This window comes from Cervus canadensis, chromosome 6 (genome assembly GCF_019320065.1).
Source record: "Cervus canadensis isolate Bull #8, Minnesota chromosome 6, ASM1932006v1, whole genome shotgun sequence".
Taxonomy (NCBI): Eukaryota; Metazoa; Chordata; class Mammalia; order Artiodactyla; family Cervidae; genus Cervus; species Cervus canadensis.
Genome location: NC_057391.1, coordinates 27,381,808 through 27,404,525, shown reverse-complemented (window position 1 = coordinate 27,404,525; position 22,718 = coordinate 27,381,808). Strand labels below are relative to the sequence as shown.

The 22,718-nt window shown below is 36.9% G+C and overlaps 1 protein-coding gene across 1 annotated transcript; it reads left to right on the top strand.

The window, feature by feature from the left end:
• Window positions 1-132: 132 nt before the first annotated feature.
• On the top strand, window positions 133-20,866 carry ARHGAP11A (Rho GTPase activating protein 11A). The gene is made up of 12 exons (XM_043471397.1): window positions 133-917; window positions 4,869-4,939; window positions 7,013-7,109; window positions 7,621-7,874; window positions 8,526-8,689; window positions 8,857-9,003; window positions 12,491-12,565; window positions 13,646-13,810; window positions 16,018-16,147; window positions 16,611-16,719; window positions 18,545-18,683; window positions 19,219-20,866. The coding sequence occupies exons 1-12, from the start codon at window positions 780-782 to the stop codon at window positions 20,805-20,807; spliced, it is 3,078 nt and encodes a 1,025-aa protein (XP_043327332.1). The 5' UTR covers window positions 133-779; the 3' UTR covers window positions 20,808-20,866.
• The last annotated feature ends 1,852 nt before the right edge of the window (window positions 20,867-22,718 follow it).

The following is a 22,718-nucleotide window of genomic DNA, read 5'->3' as shown; positions in this document are numbered from 1 at the left end:
CCTGATTTTGAAAAGAGGAGCGGACCAATCAGAGTGCGGAGCGCTGTTTGGCGCTGCCATTTGAGCCTGGGCTGAAAGCGAGGGTGGGCCGGCCGCGGCTCCTTGGGTGTCTGCAGAGGCGGTGGGGGCGGAGGAATGAGGAGGGTCGCTCGACTTCAGTAAGCGCACCGGGATGTGCTGGCCGGGGCAGCCGGCAGGCTGATGGGGGAGGGAGGGAGCAGCCTGTGAAACGGGGTGACGGCGGCCACCAGCCCGGGCGGGGACCGGGACTGGGAGAGGCCCCTGAGCAGCCGGCTGGTCCGGGGGCTGGGCTAGGGTGGGGGGCGTGGGGTCGCAGGGACAGACGCTCAGCCGAGCCTGCGGGGGTAAGGAGGGCGAAAAGAAGGGTAGGCTTTACTGGTCGGAGAGAGACAGGACAAAGGGAGGTTTGGAAGAGAGTGGCTGGAAGTAGTGAGAAGCTGGTAACAGGCGTGCTGCAAGGATCTGAGAGAAAGAAGGGAAATCTGTGTAAGTAGCTGAAACGATTAAGTGACAAGAAAGAAGGCCAGTGAAAGTGAAGGAAAGGTGAGGGGTGGCAGAGGGCTAAGAGAAGGGTCGGTGAAAGTGTATAGGGGATCGAGGGAAAAGCCGTGGAAGTGGCTGGGGTCCGGGGCCGGAAGAGTACCAGACGTGGCCGGAAGGCAGGGGAGCTGAGCGCAACACTGAGAGTGTTTGGAAACTGGAAGACTTGGTGGCGAAAGAGGATCAGGACTCAGATCGCACCTCGGAGAGTGAGCGACATGTCCGGGATGTGGGATCAGAGGTTGGTGCGTTTGGCGGTTGTGCAGCAGCTTCGGGCTGCCTATGGAATTAAGGTCAAGGGTGGCCGGGCGCAGAGCGATCGCAGGAGACCGGAAACAGCAACCACGGAAATAGTGGTAAGTTCTGGGGAAAGAGGTTTAGATTTTAAAAGGGGGCGGGGGGCGCATTCTGGACCATCGCTTATTACCAGGTCATGCTAAAATGTTCTTTCTGTATGGATCCAAAAGAGTATGTTTAAGTGTATCAACCGCAGCAACATTGACATTTTGAACTAGATAATTCTTTGAGGGGCCTAGGGGTTAGCTGTCGTGTACATCAAAGGATCTTTAGCAGCATTGGCTTCTACACACGAGAGGCCGATAGCGTGTCCCAGTTGTGACAATTAAAAATGTCTCCAGAAATTGGCAACTTAGTATTTTGAACAAGTCGCACGTGGGGAGGGAGACACACTTTCACCACTGTTGAGTAATATTTGGAGAGGGACAAGGGATACCAGTACATTTTCTAAATGAATCAGTAAATGAGGAGATGTGATACCATTAGGAGTAGGCTTTAAATGAGTAAATTGAGAAACCACAGTGGAATAGTTCAGAAGCAGTTGATTTTTGGGTGGTTGAGGTAAGGGGATTTTGAATGAGATTTTAATATTTGTACAGAATCCTCAAGAATTTCATTGTGAAAAATAAGTTGCATATAAGGATTTTGTTTTATATTTATATATAAATATATACCTTATATATATATACACACCTAATTACATGGTACTTTCTTTTAAGATCTCAAATAAAGTAGGTTTGTAAGTGTGTGAAAGAATTTGTGTGCATATTTCTTTTTCTTACCTCTAAGGAAAGCTGGCACTTTGCTTTTAGAGTCAGATAGACTTTGATTTGTGTTTGATTCATGCTCTCCTCCTATTTGGGGTGTGATCTTGGGCTGCTTGTCCTAAGCCTCAGTTTCCTACTCTATAAAATTGGAATGGTATCTCTCCTTGAGTTGTTTGGGGGAGTTAAAAAATAAGATTTGTAGATAAGACTGGCACACAGTGCCTGTCACATGCCACTTATTTATTCATCCAGTTGTTATGATAATCAGAGGTCTACATTCAAATTAGTAGTCATGCTAGAAACCCTAATAAAGTAGAGAAATACAGAAGATCATTGTGTTATGAGATCTAACATGTTAGGTAATTATTTAAATACTAGATTTCTTTAGCTCTTTGGTGTTTATTTTCTAATGAGAGTTTTGAGCTCTTTATGAAAAGTGCTAGGCATCTTTTTAAAGATGATATTGTAAATGGTGTTCTATTAAATTTTAAAAGCATGTTATTAGTTTTATGAGATTAAATTATAGCACTTATTTGTGACGTCAGTTATTGTGTGTAATGAACAAAAAAAAACACCAACTCTGAATTCTAGGTATGTATGACATTTGTAAACTTCAGCTTCGGCATATGATTTATTTTTGCATTTTGTTTAATTGTGTAGTATCAAGAAAATTCTGATTTACCCAAATAAGGGGTTGCCTATACTAACATAATCTTTTTTTTTCCTTAAAATTTTTTTTGGCTGCACCTTGTAGCATGTGGGAAATTAGTCCCTGATCGGGGCCTTTTCCAATGAGTCAGCTCTTCCAAATCAGGTGGCCTAAGTATTGGAGCTTCAGCTTCAGCATCAGTCCTTCCAATGAATATTTAGTGTTGCTTTCCTTTGTGATTGACTGGTTTGATCTCCTTGCAGTCCAAGGGACTCTCAGGGGTCCTCTGTTAGCAGCACAACTTGAAAGCAACAATTCTTTGGCACTCTGCCTTCTTTGTGGATCAACTCTCACATCCGTACATGAATACTGGAAAAACCATAGCTTGACTAAACGGACCTTTGCTGGCAAAGTGATGTTGCTGCTTTTTAATACGTTGTCTGGGTTTGTCATAGCTTTCCTACCAAGGAGCAAGAGTCTTAATTTCATGGCTGCAATCATCATCAGCAGTGATTTTGTAGCCCAAGAAAATAAAATGTTACTGCTTCCCCTTTCCCCTTCCTATTTGTGATAAAGGGATGGGACCGGATGCCATGATCTTTCGGTTTTTAAAAGTTGAGTTTCAGGCCAGCTTTTTCACTCCTCTTTTCACACCCATCAAGAGGCTCTTTAGTTCCTCTTCACTTTGTGCCATCAGAGTGGTTGTTGTTACTGTTTAGTTGCCCACCCCTCTTCCATCTCCTCCATCATCGGCTCCCTTTTTCTTCTATTCCTTAAGTGTGGATCTTCCCCAGGGTTCAGATCTCTGTTCCTCTTTTCTGCTCTGCCCCTTTTGTTGTTGTTCCGTCGATAAGTCATGTCCAGCTCTTTTTGACTCCATGAACTGCAGCACTCCAGTCCTCCCTGTCCTTGACTATCTCCTGGAATTTGCTCAAACTCATGTCCATTGAATCATTCTCTGTCACCCCCTTCTCCTCCTGCCCTCAGTCTTTCCCAGCATCAGGGTCTTTTCCAGTGAGTCAGGTGTCTAAAGTATTGGAGCTTCTTCAGCTTCAGCGTTAGAGTAGTATCATCTGCATATCTGAGGTTGTTGATATTTCTCCCAGCAATCTTGATTCCAGCTTGTGATTGATTCATCCAGCCTGGGATTTCGCATGATGTACTCTGCATAGAAGTTAAATAAGCAGATGACAAAATACTGCCTTGTCATATTCGTTTCCCAATTTTGAACCAGTTAGTTTTTCCATGTGCTGTTCTAACAGTTGCTTCTTGGCCCGATACAGGTTTCTCAGGAGACGGGTAAGGTGGTATGGTACTTCTAGCTCTTTAAGAATTTTCCATTTTGTTATGATCCACACAGTCAAAGGCTTTAGCATAGTCAATGAAGCAGAAGTAGATGTTTTTCTGGAACTCCGTTGCTCTCTTTTCTATATTCATCAATTAAATTGAACCAGATGCTTGAAAAAGGACTAGTAAGATTTTGTCAGATCATTAATGTGAATGGTTTTGCCATGTAATGCAGCTTGCAGGATCTTAGTTCCACCAGGGATGGAACCCTGACTCAAAGCAGTGAGTCCTAACCACTGGACTGCCAGGAAATTCCCTGAATGATTTATTATTGTTAATAAAAGTTAAATGTTAAAATATGCTTTAAAAATGTTAAGTGCTTCAAGAGCATTCAGGGAGAGCAGATGTATCTAAAATAAATTAACATATGTGATTAGGTGTGCCCACTTAATCTAATTTTATATAAGCAGACATGTACAGGCTTGAATTAAAAATAAATTCAAGTCCAAGGTATTGCTACAGGCTTCTTAAACAGTGACTCATTTTTAAAGTTTGAATATATGCCCAAAGATAGTGGTAGATTCTTTATTCAGAGGTACGCATACTCAATCAACATGTGGATATACTCTTGGGATCTTCAAATGAATTAAAGTTTGAATGTAATACATTCTATTGTGACTTAAAAATGGTTTTCAAAATGTGAAATAAAATTTTAATTGTTTACAAAATCCTTTCCTTCGATATCCAGAGCAGTTTGCTTAGTCCTCTCCGGTAATGTGGAAAGGGTTCCCAGGTGGCACAGTGTAAGGACTCTGCCTGCCAATGCAGGAGACGCCAGAGATGTGGGGGTTCAATCCCTGGGTCGGATCAGTCGATTTGGCCTTCTGTTCAAGTTAGGAAATGTTTATAAGGTGACCAATAGAAAGTTTAAGGTCAGATTTTATATGTAATTACTGAAGGAACTTGTAGTATTTTCCAAAAATGTTAGTATTTTGGGCCAAATTCTGTGTAAGAATTTCCTGACTGAACACTAACATGGATTGATTTTCCATTGTGGGACTGGAAACAGGGAATTTACTTCCTTGCTTAAGCACAAAGTGACTGTTTTTGTACTCCCAGCACCTAGTATCTTAGTATACAGTAGTTACTTTTTAACAAATCTTGATGTAATTGTTTTCTGTGTCTTGACTAATAGTTTATTTCTGCTATCTTGTTTTATTTTTTGAAATTTTTAATTTACCTAATATTTAAGAAAGCTTATATTGAGCCTAATATTTGTGTTAGAGTAACTGAATTTGTCATTCTAGGGTAAAATATTTGGAGTACCATTAAATGCATTGCCCCAGTCCGTTGTACCAGAATATGGACATATTCCAAGGTGAGCAAAGTTTGAAATGACAGTAAATATTTCAAACTACTATTTGAATGTATGAAAATAGTTAATTGAAGCACACAATTAGTTGGAACTAGCAAATGATTTTATTTCTCAACATTTACTCAGATTAAAAGTTGTTTTTTTTTAATTTTTGCATATTTTAACTTTTTAATTTGTATTCATTTTCAGGATTGAATTTTAAGGTTCAGTAATAAATAAATGTTAGAAACAAGAATTTTTGGTTCTCTATCAGTCTTTTCACTGCTGTTCTGATTATACTCAGTGATATACTAAACTATAAATTCTGTTATAATTTTTATTATTTTTTGTTTTAGACATGTTGGATAAAAGAATAAGCTTTTGGGAATATAAATTATGTAACCCTTGAACTTTTTTATGTCACTATTTGTAAATAACCTTTGGACTAACTGCATCAGAAATTACTAGGGAAGTTTACGTCTTAAGAAAATAGTTTAAAAGTGCGTAATATAAACAAACTAACTTAGCTCTTACTAATTCATTTCTCCTTTATCCAAAATAGGGTTTATTCTGGCTACTATTGTCCAATAACCTAAGTTTTTAGTTGATGCATTCTCCAAAAGCTTTTGAACACCTTTTTGCCTTAGGACAATTTTCCCTCACTCACACTGTAGATTCACAGTCTTCATGAGGTAGCCACTTAGTATTTTGCCTTTTAGATGGCCTATGAAAGGCTTTTTTGTGATGATATTTAGCATTTAGAATTGCAGTCATAACCCTAGTGTGTGTGTGCATGCTTAGTCACTTCAGACGTGTCCAACTTTGTGATCCCGTGGACTGTAGCCCGCTAGGCTCCTCTGCCCATGGGATTATACTGGCAGGAATACTGAAGTAGGTGGCCATGCCCTCTAGGGCATCTTCCCAACCCATGGATCAAACCCACCTCTCTTATGTTTCCTGCATTGGCAGGCGGGATCCTTACCACTAGTGCTACCTGTGAAGCCCCATGTCCCTAGTAATAATGACTAAATCTTTGTTGTAATTTGTTTGCCTGCTGTTTTTTTTTTTTTTTCTCATTTATTTTTATTAGTTGGAGGCTAATTACTTTACAGTATTGTAGTGGTTTTTGCCATACATTGACATAAATCAGCCATGGATTTACATATGTTCCCCATCCCCATCCCGCCTCCCTCTCCATCCCATCCCTCTGGGTCTTCCCAGTGCACCAGCCCTGAGCACTTGTCTCAGGCATCCAACCTGGGCTGGTGATCTGTTTCACCCTTGATAGTATACTTGTTTCAGTGCTATTCTCTCATAACATCCCACCCTCGCCTTCTCCCACAGAGTCCAAAAGTCTGTCTTGTATATCTGTGTCTCTTTTTCTGTTTTGCATATAGAGTTATCATTATCATCTTTTAAAATTCCATATATATTGCCTGCTTTTTTAAAAAGAAAACTTTTCTGTCAGTAACTCTCTGCAACATTCAGCCACTCTGCATCAGTAGAATGCCTTTATTTTCTTGCAGCTGACATCCATTCAAATTTGTGTTACCAGCTGTTAACTAAGCATATAAAGCCAATATTGATTGTTAAAAATTATTCAGTATAAAGAAATTGAGCACACACCTCTAAAAACATAAGAAGGGTTGTAAGGACTGGGATCAATTTATCCGACTTCCTGAGAGGTAATATTGATGAGGGGAAAAAAACCTTCCCTTATTTTTGGGCAAATGTGCAGATGCTAGGTTTTTTAAGCTATGTGTGTTGTGCAAGATCACTTGTGGAAAGAGAATAGGTAAAGAAAAGAAGGCTTTGGAGCCCTGGGTGATCTTAGGATGGAGAAGTCTGGTAGAAAAAGAAGAACCAGAAAAGAAGTTTGAGAAGGGGCAGTCAGGCAGACAGCAGGAGTAAGTGTAGTGAAAAACAGTATTTTCAAGATCATCAGGAGTGGTCAAGTATTAAGCAAGATAAAGACAGTGACTTGACTCTGGATTTGGCAAGGCAGAGGCCATTAGTGACTTTGATGGAGTAATGGGGATGAGTTTGATTGCAGAGGTTTTGTGCATCTTGCCACCTGAAAAGAGTTCTGTCTTTCAGTTTTCTTGTTGATGCTTGCACGTCTTTAGAAGAGCATGTTCATACAGAAGGGCTTTTTAGGAAATCAGGATCTGTTATTCGTCTAAAAGCACTAAAGGTAAGCATATTCTTGAACTATATTTGTACCCCTCTTTGATTTGGTTTTTAGGATCGAAATATTTAGAATTAGTACATGAATTATTGACAGAAATTGAGTTTGCAAATAGCTTTTTTTCATGACAGAAGAACCTTTTTCCAAAGTGTGTATCGTTTATATAATCCTTTTTTTAAAAAATTGAGGTATAATTGACAAATATATTTAAGGCATACAACCTGATGTTTCGATATACCTATATGTTTTGAAATGATTTTCACAATCAAGCTATTTATATAATGCTTTAAAAATTTTCAGAGTACTTTCAAACTCATGGTCCTTATCCCTGTATACTATAGGAAATGAAAGTTCATTTAAAATTTTGTTTTTAGCCTTCTAAAAAGTAGTGATATATACTAAAACAAGAGTTAAGAGAAATTCATTAAAGAAAGCTCTTTAGAGTATAAGGAAGGATACTTTATTTGCGTTTAACCCTCAAGCCCCAGAGTGCTCAAAATGATTATATTTATTTTAGAATAAACTCGATCATGGTGAAAGATGCCTGTCTTCTGCACCTCCTTGTGATACCGCGGGACTTCTGAAGCAGTTTTTTAGAGAATTGCCAGAGCCCATTCTCCCAGCTGATTTGCATGAAGCACTTTTCAAAGCTCAACAATTAAAAACAGAGGAAAAGAATAAAGCTACGTTGTTGCTCTCCTGTCTTATGGCTGACCACACAATTGATATATTAAGATACTTCTTTAAGTTTCTCAGGAAAGTTTCTCTTAGGTAAGTAGTAAATAAAAGTTTTTGGGAGATGACAGTTTAATTTCTCAACTAGCTAGATTTACCCTTATGATAATAGATTTCATTTGGAATAGAAATTTTTCTTAAAAATATTATATTTTTCCTTACTATAAGAAGTTTATCCTGTACAATGAAAAATATGTAATATTTCCTTGCTGTCTTGGGGTTGCCATTGTGAATGCGTTAATGGCTTATTAGTGTTACAGGATTCTGAGGCCATTAAATGGCTTCTAATGATTACTATGTTTTTAAAATGTTTGTGGTTTGCTTTTCAATTTGTCCCTTCTCCTGGCTGTCATTGAGCCTGTTTGTTCTAGACATACTTACTGCCTTCAGTAACTTTGAATTTTCTGCATGTGAAAATCAAAGAAATGTGTTCAATTTGTGTGGGGAAAAAAAGTGTGGACTCTAGGGGTAGCAGTGTTTTCATGACATATATTTAAGCACACGGAGGCTGTGTATTTCTGATTCTGTCTTATTTAAAGTCAGTCATGTAGATGGGTAGGTGAGGGGTAACTGTATCTTGGTTTGTGTTTAACTGGTAAAGTGAGAGGTCTTCAGAATGTGCTCAGTGTTATTTTAACTCTGTATTTTTATCTTTGACTCCATCTTATAAAACTTTTTTCATTTAAGGTCCAGTGAGAATAAGATGGATAGCAGCAATCTTGCTGTAATATTTGCACCAAATCTTCTTCAGACAAGTGAAGGACATGAAAAGATGACTGCTAACACAGAAAAAAAGCTACGATTACAGGCTGCAGTAGTACAAACTTTTATTGATTATGCATCAGATATTGGTAAGATGTAGTTGCATTCTTAAGTAACAGAATTTGTTTAAATGAGGGAGATCCCAGCTTTTTCTAAGTGAGCCACCAAGACAACTGTTAGGAAGTGGTTATGTACTATTTAAACATTTTGAGGGGTGGGTAGAGGAAAAATCTTGATTGTGAGCATTTTTGTTTAGGGCATGTTCCAGATTTTATCCTAGAAAGGATACCAGCGATGTTGGGTATTGATGGTCTCTGTGCTACTCCATCGCTAGAAGGCTTTGAAGAAGGCGATTACGAAACTCCTGGTGACTGTAAGAGAAAACGAAGACAAAGTGTAGGAGGTAAGTGGTCATGGCAGTCCCATATGTGGAGGCACGGCAATTTGCGTTTGCCTGAAATGTGTTTCAACATAAAAAAAACATAAGCTATTAACTGTCCCATTGCTTTTTTGAATCTTTTGGCTTGTATGGCATTCCCACCTTTTCTTTCTTCTTGCCTTCCTTGTAGATTTTCCTTGTACCTTCTTTGTTCTATAACAAAATACTTATGATCCATCCCATATCAAGGTATTTATCCAAAGAATATGAAAACACTAATTTGAGAAGACATATGCACCCTTATGTTCATCACAGAATTATTTTCAATAACCAAGATAAGGAAATTACCTTAAGTATCCATCAATGGATGAATAATAAAGATGTAGTATGTACATATATAATGAATACCACTATTCTTAATTTTTTTTGAGGAGTCTCCGTAATGTTTTCCATAGTGGCTGCACCAATTTACATTCGCACCAACAGTATATGGGGCTCCTTTTTCTCCACATCCTCTCCAACACTTCTTCTTTCTCGCCTGTTTGATAACAACCATTTTAACAGTTGTAAGGTAGTGTCTCATGGTTTTGATTTGCATTTCCCTAATAGTTAATAATTTTGGACATCTTTTCATGTGCCTGGTGGCCATGTGTGTGTCTTTAGAGAGATGTCTATTGAGTTCCTCTGCCTATTTTTTGACTGGGTTGTTTTTTTTTTTGGTGGTTGTTGTTGAATTATATCAGTTCTTTATATATTTTGGATATTAACCACTTATCAGATATGTGATTTGCAGATATCTTCTCCTATTTAGTAGCTTGTTCTTTGATAAAACTGATGTCACATAGGCTACTGCCAATGTTTTCCTCTAGGAGTTTTATGGTTTCAGATCTTACATTCAGACCTTTAATCCATTTTGATAAGATTTTTGTCTGTAATGTAAGACGGTGGTTTAATTTCCTTCTTTTGCATGTGACTGGTTTTCCCAACACCATTTTTGAGAAGACTTTTCTCTCTCCATTTTATATTCCTTTGTCATAAGTTAATTTTTCATATATGTATATATGGGTTTATTTCTGGACTCCTTCTGGCTTCCCTGCTGGCTCATTGGTAAAGCATCTGCCTGCTAATGTAGGAGGTGTGGGTTTGAAACCTGGATCAGGAAGATTCCCCAGAGAAGGAAATGGCAACCCACTCTAGTATTCTAGTCTGGGAAATAACCATGGACAGAGGAGCCCGGTGGGCTACAGTCCATGGGGTTGCAAAGAGTCGGACACGGCATAGCAACTGAGCACGTACATACACCTCCATTTACCCACATTCTTTTGGCTGCCGTTTCCTTGGAGTATCACCTTCCATCCCTTCACTTTGAGCCTGTATCTATCTTTAGAGCCGGGGTAAGTCTCCTGGAGGCAGAGTTTTGTTTTTTAATCCATTCAGCCACTCTGTATCTTGATCAGTGAATTCAATCCATGTACATTGTGACTCAGATGGTAAAGAATCTGCCTGCAGTGCAAGAGACCTGGGTTTGGTCCCTGGGTCAGGAAGATCCCCTGGAGAAGGAATAGCTGCCCATCCCAGTAGTCTTGGGCTTCCCCGGTGACTCAGATGGTAAAGAATCTGCCTGCAGTGCAGGAGACCTGGGTTTGATCCCTGGGTCAGGAAGAGCCCCTGGAGAAGGGAATGGCAACCCACTCCAGTGTTCTGGCCTGGAGAATCCCAGGGACAGAGGAGCCTGGCGGGCTGCAGTTCATGGGGTAGAAAAGCCAGGCTTGACTGAGTGACTGGCCCTTTCACTTTCACATTTAGGATGATTATTAACAGGTGAAAACTTAGTACTGCCTAAACTAATACTGTTTTCTGGTTGTTCTATTTGTCCATTGTTTCTTTTTCTTTGTGTTTCTGTCTTCCATTTTGTTCTATGGTGTTTTTCTGTTTTCTCTTTCATGTTTTGTGTCTCTGCTCTAGATTTATGTTTTGTGGTTACTGTGAAGTTGGTACCAATTGTCTTGTAGATGAAATAGTCCTTTTTCTGCCAATAGCATCTTATTACCTTCACTTGCTTATATGAGTGTCATCCTCTTCCTCTTTTGTGTTTTTCTTGTCTCAAATTATGTCTTTATGTTGTGTGTTCACTACCAAATTGAAGTAGCTACAGTTTTACTGCTTTTTTCCCTTTAACCTTTAATATAGAATTGTTTGACAGCTTATTCTGATACAGAGTTGCAATTTTCTGATTCCGTTTATCCTCTTACTCAAAGCTTTGTTTACTTTTGCGTTTTGTTTCTGGTAGAAGAGTTCCTTTCAACATTTTTGTAAGGCAGATGTAGCACTGATGAACTCCCTCAGCTTCTGTTTGTCTGGGAAACTATTTCTCCTGCTAATCTGAATAATATAGCTGACAGTTTTTATCTTTCAATATTTTGAGTATGTCATGTCATTCCAATCTGTCCTGGCTTGTTGTCCTGGCTTGTCCTTAGTCATCAAAATTAGAATTCTACGTGTTCTTATCTGCTCTTTTCTCATTCCCATATCCTACTGTCTACCAAGTCTTATCACTCTGATCTCGTAAATACCTTTATTACTGTCTCTGTATCCACAGGACCTACCTCAGTTCAGAGCCTCATCTCTTGCCTGGCTAATTCCCATTTTTCCTTCAGGTCTCACCTGAAATACCACTTCCTCAAGGATACCTCCACGATTTAAATCTGTTGTTAATATTTGTACTTCACACTGTTTACCCATTTTTCGATAGGTATTTATTTGCTTATTATATTTAATGTTTGCTTCCTCCAATAGAAAGTTTCATAAAGGTCACTGTTTCATATTTTGGCTACTGTTGTATCGTCATTGTGTCTGACACATAATAGGTACAAAATATATATTTGTTGAATGACTGAATAAAATAGTTAGAAGAACCTTTAGCTAGTTTGCCTATCTCCAAGGAGGCTTACACACACACACCCACACCCACACCCCCCACCCCAACACACACACATACACCCTACCCCCAACTAATCTATCATACTGCTGTCAAAGTGCAAAAATGATGGTTTTGTTCCTTTTTCCCTTTGGAGAAGTTCAGATTCTTAAAATTATATACAGCCTTGTTTTCCTTACAAGACTTATCTCTTAACCATATCCACAGTTCACTAGTTGCTCTAGCTGTATCAAACTCCTGGCTTCTAGTATACATAAATTCTGTTTTTTCTTACATGCCTTTGCATATGCTAGTCACCTAGCCTGAATTTTACCTTCTACCTAATCAACACCTACAAGGTTTTATTTCCCTTTCCAAGCTTTCTCTCTTGCTGCCATTTCTTCCCTTCCTCAAAACATAATGATACCCTCTTCTGTACTCTTTTATACATTGTATGCATTTTATACATTTTAGTTACTTGTTTTACAATTCATTCTGTATTTAATGTTTTCCTGTTTATTTATGAATTATTGATGAAAGATAGGTCAATGTTGTTATAATTGATTATATGATTATATATGCCTTGCATTTCAGATTTTGTTAGTGGAGCATTAAATAAATTTAAATCTAACAGGACACCTTCTATTACACCTCAACAGGAAAGAATTGGTAGGTATTATATATTTTTATTTACTTGGACATTTATATGTGTACATTATGGGCTTCCCTGTTGGCTCAGATGGTAAAGAATCTGCCTGTATTGCAGGAGACCCAGGTTCTATCCCTGGGTCTGGTAGACCCCCTGGAAAAGGGAATGGCACCCAACTCCAGTATTCTCGCCTGGAGAATCCCATGGACAAAGGAGCCTGGTGGGCCACAGTCCATGGGGTCACAAAGAGTCAAACATGACTGAATGACTAACAGTTTCACACTTTCATGTATATTATACAGAAATTAATTGTGATAATAATTACCTGATTTATTTTGTTTAACCAATTCCAAGTGTAAATTTTAGTGGAGATTTGTACTATAATACTGTATTATGACATTGGATATATATGTGATTACATGTATAATTACAGTGGATATGTTGAACCTAATATTATAGGTAAGAATTTATTTTAGTCTGTGTTTTTTTTGTTTCTTTTTTTTAAATTTTCTTTTTTTTTTTTTGAACTTTTAATTTGTTTTGGGGTACAGCCAATTAACAGTGTTGTGATAGTTTCAGGTGAACAGCTGAGGGACTCAGTCATACGTATACAATATTTTAGTCTGTTTTATATCTGTGATCTTCTAAGTCATGTTCTTCCATTTGCAAGTTGGATGCTACTGAGCATGTGAGACCGAAAAACTCAATCTCATTTTTATTTCAGAACCAGAAAATTATTACTGTTTGTTCCAGTTTTTTATTTTGATTTGCTTGTGGCTAAAATTATTTAACCTGGTAATAGAAAATTTGATTGTTTCATTTTCCAGATTGAAGACATTAATTGGTTAATAGTTATTATGAAAAGCAAAAATACTTAGATTAGTTTTTGTTTCAGCTGTTACTAAGAATCTTGCCTCTTTACAACTTGACTTTAAGTAATTGCATACTGTTAATTTAGTTATTAACGTATTTGTGATAATGCTAATGTAAACATCCCCCCATTTTTGGTTAGTTTTAAGTAATAGCTTTATAAGAAGAAGTTATATGAAGTGTTTGTATTTTATCAACTCTGGGAGAAAAAACAAATTGTTTTTTTTCAGCCCAGCTATCCATTTCACCAACAATTCTTACACCAAATGCTAAGCGTAAACTGCCGGTAGATTCTCATGGTTTCTCAAGTAAGAAAAGGAAGTCCATCAAGCACAATTTTAACTTTGAGTTGTTGCCAAGTAATCTCTTCAATAGCAGTTCTACACCAGTATCAGGTAACAAATAGAATTTGTATAACTGGATTATAAACATTAACATGGGTGCTTATCCTGGGCAAAGTGCTATTTCATAATAATTCCTTTAGGAGGCAGATTTTATTCTCTTTTTTATCAAATCTCTGGATTTTGTAAAGTCCTCTAACTTTTAAAATAGACAGTATGGTTCAGTATAATTAATGTGTATGTGTATGTGTATGTGTGTATGTGTTTTACTGCCTTGCCTGTTGAAAGCTATGGGTCACTGTGAATAGGAATAGTACTGGCGCTCAGGTTTTACCTGATTGAATATCCTGAATTCTGCTTTAGTTACTTCTGGATCTATGGCTGTGAGTAGATTACTGCCTTGTGTTGAATTGAGGTCACCAGCATTTGAGTGTCTCCGAATTCAGAGTGGGGGTGTAACCATTAATGTAATCATTGTGGGTTAGTTGGGGACAGGTAGTATTTTTAGTTTTATACTCAAGTAGCTTTTTTAAAAGCCATAAGAGCTTTAACACCATTCCTTATGGCATGATTTCCACGTCCCTTTACCAGCTCTGTCATTTTATTCTGAATGAACTGCAAGCTCCTAATGTGGCCAGCCAGAGCCTCCAGAGAAAAATAAAATCACACTAATTTGAACACCAGGTTTTTGTTAGTGTGATCTTGGATTGGCTTGGCTCCTTTAGCATGTATGTGTAGAATACAAGTTGGCTCGTATTAAACTATGATCAACCCAAAATGAAATGAAGCTCTAAGCCCAGAGTCTTCCATCTCATATTTGTCTCACATTTAATCAAAATGTGAGTGGTCTCAGATTCTTTTAGATTTTCTTTGTTTTCAGACAATGTTAAGAGTTCTACTTTGAATTTGCTAGCTGGATTATGAGGTCTTCTTCCCAAAAGTCTCTGTTTTGTTTGTTATCCAAAAGCTTTACATTTTACTTGTCTGTTTTATTTTAAAAGGTGAACAGAATAGCAACTTGTTCTCTGTAGTCCTTCAGGTTCTCTATGGTTCATTAAAGTGTAATGATAAGAACTCTGAAGCTATGTCTGTAGTTCTTCTGGTATTTACAGGTTGGAGAAAAAAACTTTAACTTAGTATATTTTTAATGTTCAGAGAGTTTTCCACTTTGGAGGACTATTTCCAAATGGCAGATGTGCATTGGAGTTCTTCTTGCCTTTGTTTATTAGTAATACAATATCTTCCCCAGGAAACAAACCTCCTTCTCTCCAAGCTCCTGACCCTAGAATAAAGCTACCTGAGTCACATTTGATATATCATATTGCCTCAAGTTTTTTTTTTTTTTTTTTAAGGCAAATGCACCCCAAAAGTCATGGTAATGGATAATTCTGGGGACCTGTGTAAATTCTTCATTAATACCAGTGAGAAGTTTAGAGGGTTCATGTTCACTGAGTGTATCCTGGGCAATAGTCAAATACAAGTCAAATGTATATGGAGCCTTTGCACATAACTCATAATACTTTTCCCCTAATTTTTTTCATTATAGTTGGTTTCATGATATAGTGTTAAATAACTTTATCAAAATGAGCTTTTGTAACCTCCAGTTGTTAGCATGGAGCATGGCAGTAACCATGTGGTTAGATGTGTGTTATGGGTCAGTTTTTGTCGAAAATATTGGACAAAAAAAAAATTGGACAAAAATATTGGACAAATTACACTCTGGAGTCAGATAGACAGCAGGTTGGCTAGCAGATGCATACTGCATACTCAGACACTAAATTGCTTTTCAGTAGTTCATTTTTGATAATGGCATTAATTAATCTTATGCACCAGGTTCTGTGCTAGACATCTTTTATACATTATAGCAATACTTATATTCACCATAAAAATCCAAATTTAGAGCCTAAAGCCATTTAGTAAGTGGTGGACAAACTCAGTCTGTCTCAAAAACTTATTTCTCTAAACTGCAGTAGTGCCCACCTCTCCGTTGTAAGTAAGTATTGAGTTTAAAGTAAAACTCTAATATAAAAATAATGTTTAATCTGACCTTTAATTGGCAACTAAGAAGAAATTAATGCTTTTTTTTTTTCTTTTTTAGTTAACTTGGGTTATTTGACCCTTGAGGATTCTAACCAGAGATTATGTGATTTGTTGTTGTTTAGCGATGGAAATTAAGACTTTAAATCTAATTGCTGTTAATATTTCATACTTTGAAAAGAAAATAAGTATGTATGGTCTATCACATGTGGTTGTTTTTATAGTTCACTGTGATACAAGCCCGGAAGTGTCGTCTCAGAGTTCATTCTCTCCTGTCGCCATCAGTGGAAACCATTTGATCAGTACAAATGTGCTAAGGCGAAGTAAAAGGCTTGCAAGCAAAAAAGTTTGCAGGTAAGTTATCCAGGTTGGGTAAAAATTTGATATATATACTTTAAAAATATTTTATCTTTCTATTGAGAATCATATTTGAATAATAATTTTTAAAAATCCCCTTTGCCTTTATAGTCTTATTAATCTAGGGCCTATCCTCCCGAGAAAGATTCCTAATTTGAGTCCATTTTGCCTGTTTAAAATCCTATTTTATGTTGATGTGGGTAATTTTTAAATTTCCTGTTAATATAAAAAGCTAGTCTAATGATTCTGGTTTATAAGTGACTCAACTCTTGTGATCAACAGGAAAAATCATTTTTTATGCAGATACAATGTGTTCATGTATGGTATCTTAAACCTAAAAAATTATTACTCTATTCAGTTATTAACAATGTGATTTGCTCTGGGCTTTCAAACTTTATTTTGTAGGAATTCCTCTAGTTCTTATGCTGTAAACTGATGTTTTTAATTTCACTCTTTCTAGGGTGGAATCAGGAAAAGCAGGCTGCTTCTCTCCTAAAATCAGCCGTAAAGATAAGGTTCGAAGATCTCTTCGTTTGAAATTTAATCTAGGGAAAAATAGCAAAGATGGAGTAAGTGTCTTTCACCATTTCACTGCTATTCATATTAGTGTAAAGCTGAAGATTGATGCTAAAAGGCCCTCTCAACCCTGTCTCTCTTCCATCTACTGCCCTGTTCTCAACTCGTCTTTATACCAAGCATTTACACTTGAGTAGTTATCTCCAGTTCCTCCTTTTCTATCCTCCTGAAATCAATTCCAGTGACGCTTTCATCCCCAACTCTCATTGAAATAGATCTCACAAGATTACTCGTGAATTCAGCACTGCTCAAACAGGTGGACAAATATGAGTCCTTATTGGACTCAATCCATCAGCAACATGTAACCCAGCTAATGACTTGCTCTTCTTTGGCATATTTTCTTTCCTTGCTTCAAGTATATTTTAGTCTTCTGATTTTCTTCCTTCTTTGCCAGTTAATTTTCTAATTCCTTTATACTGGAGAACCCAAAGCTTTGCCCTTGGATTTCTTTTCTCACTCCACTCACTCAAGGTGATCATCAGCTCTAACTAAATATCATGTATTTACTTAGGACTTTAAATTTGTATCTCTAGCCCAAATTGCTCTCCTGAACAACTTGACTGCTTAACATTTACCTATTTGACCTCCCAGTTGGGAGGTACTGACATCTTAATGGAGCTCCTGAGATGCGTTTCTTCACTGCTGTTACTTCTCCACTCCTCCCTCTCTCCCCAACCTATACTTCTACCTGTAGTCTTCACCATCTCAGTTATGGCAATTTATTCTTCCAAGCATTTAGGCCAAAAACCATGCAGACATTCTGGACCCCTCACTTTGTCTCACACGTACCATCTAAACCATTAGGGAATCCTATCTAACTTCTGCTTCCAGGGTCTATCCAGACTGACCACTTTTCACAGCACTTTATTTCTAACCTTTTGAGTTATGTCATTTAAAACTTGGATTACTACAGAAAGTTCCTACTACCTGCTCCTACTTTGCTGCAGTACTAGAGCCTAAATTATCCCCTAAAGAGCAGAGTTAAGTCATGTCACCCCTTTTCAGAACCCTCCAGTGGCTCCCCACTTCTCTGTCAGGAAAAAAAAAAGTCAAAGTTCTCACTGATTTGCAGTGCGCCACATGGTCTGTTCCTGGCCTCCCTCTTGGAGCTCTCCTCTACCACCCTCCCCTGCTCATCTGACTTCATTCACTTTTGCCTCTTTGTGATTTCTTGAATGTGCCAAAACTTGCTTCAGCATTAGAGGTTGAGGCATTTTCCTCTCCCTGGAATGTTCATTCCCCTTATACCTTCATGACTCACTCTGTTTTCTTTACTCACAAATCATCTTCAGATCAATGTGTTCAAAATTGTACCTCCCCCCGGCCACAAAAAAATTATACTCCCACCCTTCACCACTCCATATCCTTTTTACCCTGTTTTACTTTTCCTTCTAGCACTTTTCATTTTGTGTATTGTATATTATACATTATAATTTATTGTCTGCCTTACTCTGGTCTAAATCTCCCCATCAGAAATGTGAATTCCATAAGGGTAAGATTTTGGTCTGTTTTTGTTTTCTTTCACTCTGGTAAACAGTCCTGGGCACAGAATCACCACAAAAAAAATTTTTTTTAATTAATGTATGAGGCTGTTTTTATTTTATATAATCCACTAATAGCCAGTCAAATGCTTATAATTTCCATCAGCATGCATGCAAATATATTGTTTGCTATAAAATTATTCCTAAATTATATATATCTACCTTTTAAAATTAGCTATAGATGATTTTGATAACTACAAAACAATAGTTTGTCTTAATATTTTGAATTAACAAGGTTTATTTCTTAACCAAAACATTTTCAATTTTTTCTGTACAGAATGAGTGTTCTGGTGTCAAAAGATCTGAAAATGTTGGTCGACGACTTGCAAATCAACAAAGTTTAAAAACTAGGATTGAATCTGTAAAAACAGGTCTGCTTTTTAGCCCAGATACTGATGAAAGATTAACAAAGAAAGGTATGTTTCCATGATATTGGTAGAGTTTTACCCCAAAAACCTACTTTAAAATTTTTTTTTTTTAGTTTTCTTTCCATTTTACTGAGATAATTGACATATAACCTTTAGTTGCTTTTTTAATGATAAAATGTACTAAGTACTTTACTGTTCTAGAAATTGAAAATTCATGTTTGAATAGTGAAAATATTTGAATTGGGGTGTATTTTTATATGAACAATTGGATCTTTACGATGTAAATACAAAAATGTTTACTATTTATACATTAAAAAATTACTTTTTGTATTGACTTGTCATTTTTTATCCACACTTTAAACTTTTTATTTTGTATTGGAGTTTAGTCAATTAACAATGTTGTGGCAGTTTCAGGTGAGCTGCAAAGGGACTCAGCCATACATATACATATATATCACAAACAATTATTTTTAATACAAATCTAATTTATCGGAATTAAATGCTTAGTATTTATCATGTATTTGATAACATTTCAAAAGTAAGTTAAATATAAGTTTTAAAACACTGAAATGCTTTATTTTAGGTTCGAAAAAGATCAGTAAGTCAGAGGAAAACTTAATAACTCCAGAGCGACTAAGTGGAACAAATTACCGGATGTCTTGGATAGGACCTACTAATTCAGATTTTCAAGAAGTAGATGGAAATGAAGCTTCTCCAATAGAGGGAACTCTTGAGGTGGAGAACTCTTCTTCGGAGCCTGATATGATGGTTGAAAAGTCCCCTGTTGGCTCATACGAGCTTACCCCTCCTAATGTACACAGTATGCACAATAACAACCTAACTGGCGGCTCTCTTAGTGGTGATGAAAATAACTTGACCACAGAGACTGTGGTGAAAATTCAGAAAGCATTTTCTGAATCTGGAAGTAATCTTCACGCATTGATAAATCACAAGCAGTCACCATTAACTAATGTGGAGAAAGTAAAATTCAATGAAACATCTTCTACCAAAGGTAGCCCAGAGAAAAATCTCTTGAAAACTAATTTGACTGTGATAGAATCAAATGGACACCGTACCAGTAACGAGGAAAATAGCTTTTCAGAAAGTGACTTCTCACTACATCAGCCTCCAAAATCGGATAGAGAAGCCACTATAAAATGTTACTCAACTCAGATGAAGATACAACTGGAAAACAACATTCATTTGAATATACCAAAAGATTATTTAAGCAAGCAGGAGTTGCCCAGTGATGAACATGTAAGGAAACAAGAGTCCCCAGGGGATACCCTCAATACTAAATTAAAGGATAATGAAAATTTGATTGAAGAGAACTTACTGAAACACACAGCTTCTAGGGAGGTTGTGGCTAGCACCTCTTCCTCGGAACAGAGCATGTGCAGTAGCGCAGACCTGCCAAAACCGAGTCCTGCGGGGATCATTAAACAGCGGTCACTGGTGGAAACACGTGATGAAACGGTTTCTGAATGTTTACAAATGACAGAGCATGGAAGGGTTTCAGACCACATACAGTGGTTTAACAAACTTTCTTTAAATGAACCAAATAGGACAAAAGTTAAGTCACCTCTTAAGTTTCAGCGTACGCCTGTCCGTCAGTCAGTGAGAAGAATCAATTCTTTGTTGGAGTATGGTGGACCTCCTCCAAGGCATAAATTAGCAAGTCTTGGTGATACTGCTTCTCCTCTGGTTAAATCCGTGAGCTGTGAGAGTGCTCTTCCCTCTTGTATAGAAAGTATGACTATGACAAAAGATTCCTCCCTTCCATGTACCAGGTCAGGTCCTAAAGAACAGAAGTCTACATCTTGCAAGCAGTCAAATATTGATATGATTTCAAAAACAAGCATGGAGGTAACTTCTACATCTTTCTTACAAATGAAGAGGCACCCAAACTCTGTGAATGCGTCTCTTGGGTCCACCAGAGTTTGTAAACAAGAAGTGATATCTAATAATCAAATTAAGGTTCCCTTGGATGATCTAACAAACCATGATATAGTAAAATCTGTTGTAAGTAATGATAAGGTCATTCCCCCTAGCGTAAGCAACAGGGTCCTTAGAAAACCATCAGAAAAAGAGAGGATCTGGTATAAAGGTTCTCCAAAAAATCCTATTGGAAAAGTTCAACTACTACCAACAAGTAAACCTGTAGACTTGTAATTGGTAAATGTTGTTCTTGTCATTAATGTATATAAAATTATCAATTGGTGATATGACTTGCAAGGTAATATGATGTGTTTGTAGCTCAGGATGATTGTTATGTGATGAATTTAATTTCATTGCACAAGCAACTTGAATTCTTGTTTTTCTTAATTATGGCAATATTTAAGCTATCTTTAATTTTATTGTGATCTCTTAAAGCAGAGGTTACACTTTACTTTTTTAAAGAAATTGTTGACTGGGTTTATAAGAAGTTAATTTTTGAGAATTGGATGAATTTTATTTTTTAATGTGTGATAGAATGGAATGAGTTGTGCTGATTTCTTGTTACTCCTAAGTCAGATGAAGTTTCTCCAAGAAATCTCAACACACAAAGGGAGAGATAAGCCCTGCAGATCTTATTTCTCAAATTCCATTAATGTTCAGTGTCTTTAAAAATCCCTAGAAATTAATTTGCTTCAATAGCATTTTAATCCTTTGTTCCTTTTGGATGTAATTAGGTTTATATTGCCTATAGATGTGACAGTGTGGTCCCTAGAACTAAGAATAATGGCTGGTGCAGAATGACGATGACTCAAGTGTGCTCACATAGTATGAGGCTGCAGAAATAACAGATGACTTTTAAGCCATACTACATTTTTAAAGTTAATTTGCACAAATACATTTGTATCTGTTTTGTCCAATATAGAATTTAAAATTTTTTAAGAAGGGGTAATTAAGCTTGGAAGATTTTAATCAAAGTGATTGCTTGTATGCAGATGCTTGGTTTTAGACTTTGAAGTAATTGATGCGCCTCTGTACATTTACCTTGGATTCTTTCAAGAACCTGTGATGGTTTTGTCATGTGTGTAAATGTTATTTATTTAGCATAGACATTAAAGATAACTTTCTGGAAAATGGCTTGCCTGAGACTCTAATGAAATTCAAAGTACCTTTTAGAATTTGATCCAAATTGTCAAGCTAATCTATCTAAATTGATATTTAAATTATTAGAAATAACAAAGTTTTAAGGACAGAATACTATCACCAGTAGAGTGTATTTAAGTTTTAGAAGAAGGAATATGCATGCAGAATCAATCACTAAAGATGGTTTTGCAGGTCAGGTGTTAGAATGCCACATTCAAAGGTGAGGGCGGAACAGAACCACACTGCACACCGCTCAGAACAACCAGGCAGTATGAATGTGTGGGAGGAATTTAAAGTCATCAGAGGTTTGCTTTACCAAGCCCTCCTTGATAGCAGTACATCTTATTCAAAAGCTATTTCCCATTTCTGTAATCACTACCTAGGAATTGACCCTATCTCAGAATTAGGAAGTATTACTTATTATATAAAGACTAAAGTCTGTAGATAGAAACATCATGTTTATCTGACATCAAAACAGGTTTTTAATACAGGTATGCATTTCTGTTGATGGTATTTCTAATAGTAAGTGGATATAGAAAATATTCTTAAATTCTAAGATGTTTGTTTTTGCAAGCAGTTCTTTTTAACTTTATTTTTTTAATGCATTAATGATTAATTAATGATTAATTAATGATTACTCCTTTGATTTCCATGGGAGTAGGTGAAATGTTGTATTGAAAGCCTAATTCAGTAAGAAGGCAAGAAATTAACTGTACAAATCACCTGAATCAGTGGATTTTCTGAGAGACTAATCATTAATAATAAAAGATATTTATAAAAAAAAAAAAACTACCCACATGTCACGCCATTTTTTGTTAGCTGAAAGCTGCAGTACAGAGTAAAGGATTATGAAGGTGCAAAGCTTGGAGATGTAACTGGAGAGTTGGGAAAGTTGAGTTTTAGCCTTGATTTAGTATTCATGTTTTCATTTTTTCTTATACAATAGAATGTTTTTAATCTCATGGGGATATTTAATCAAATGATATACAAACATACATACTTAAA

Bases quoted from the DNA above. Each gene is read 5' to 3' on its own strand.
- ARHGAP11A (XM_043471397.1), top strand. From the start codon at position 780: ATGTCCGGGATGTGGGATCAGAGGTTGGTGCGTTTGGCGGTTGTGCAG. The intron at 12,566-13,645 runs GTAGGTATTATA...GTTTTTTTTCAG, and splicing joins ACCTCAACAGGAAAGAATTG to CCCAGCTATCCATTTCACCA. The intron at 16,720-18,544 runs GTAAGTGTCTTT...TTTTCTGTACAG, and splicing joins GGAAAAATAGCAAAGATGGA to AATGAGTGTTCTGGTGTCAA.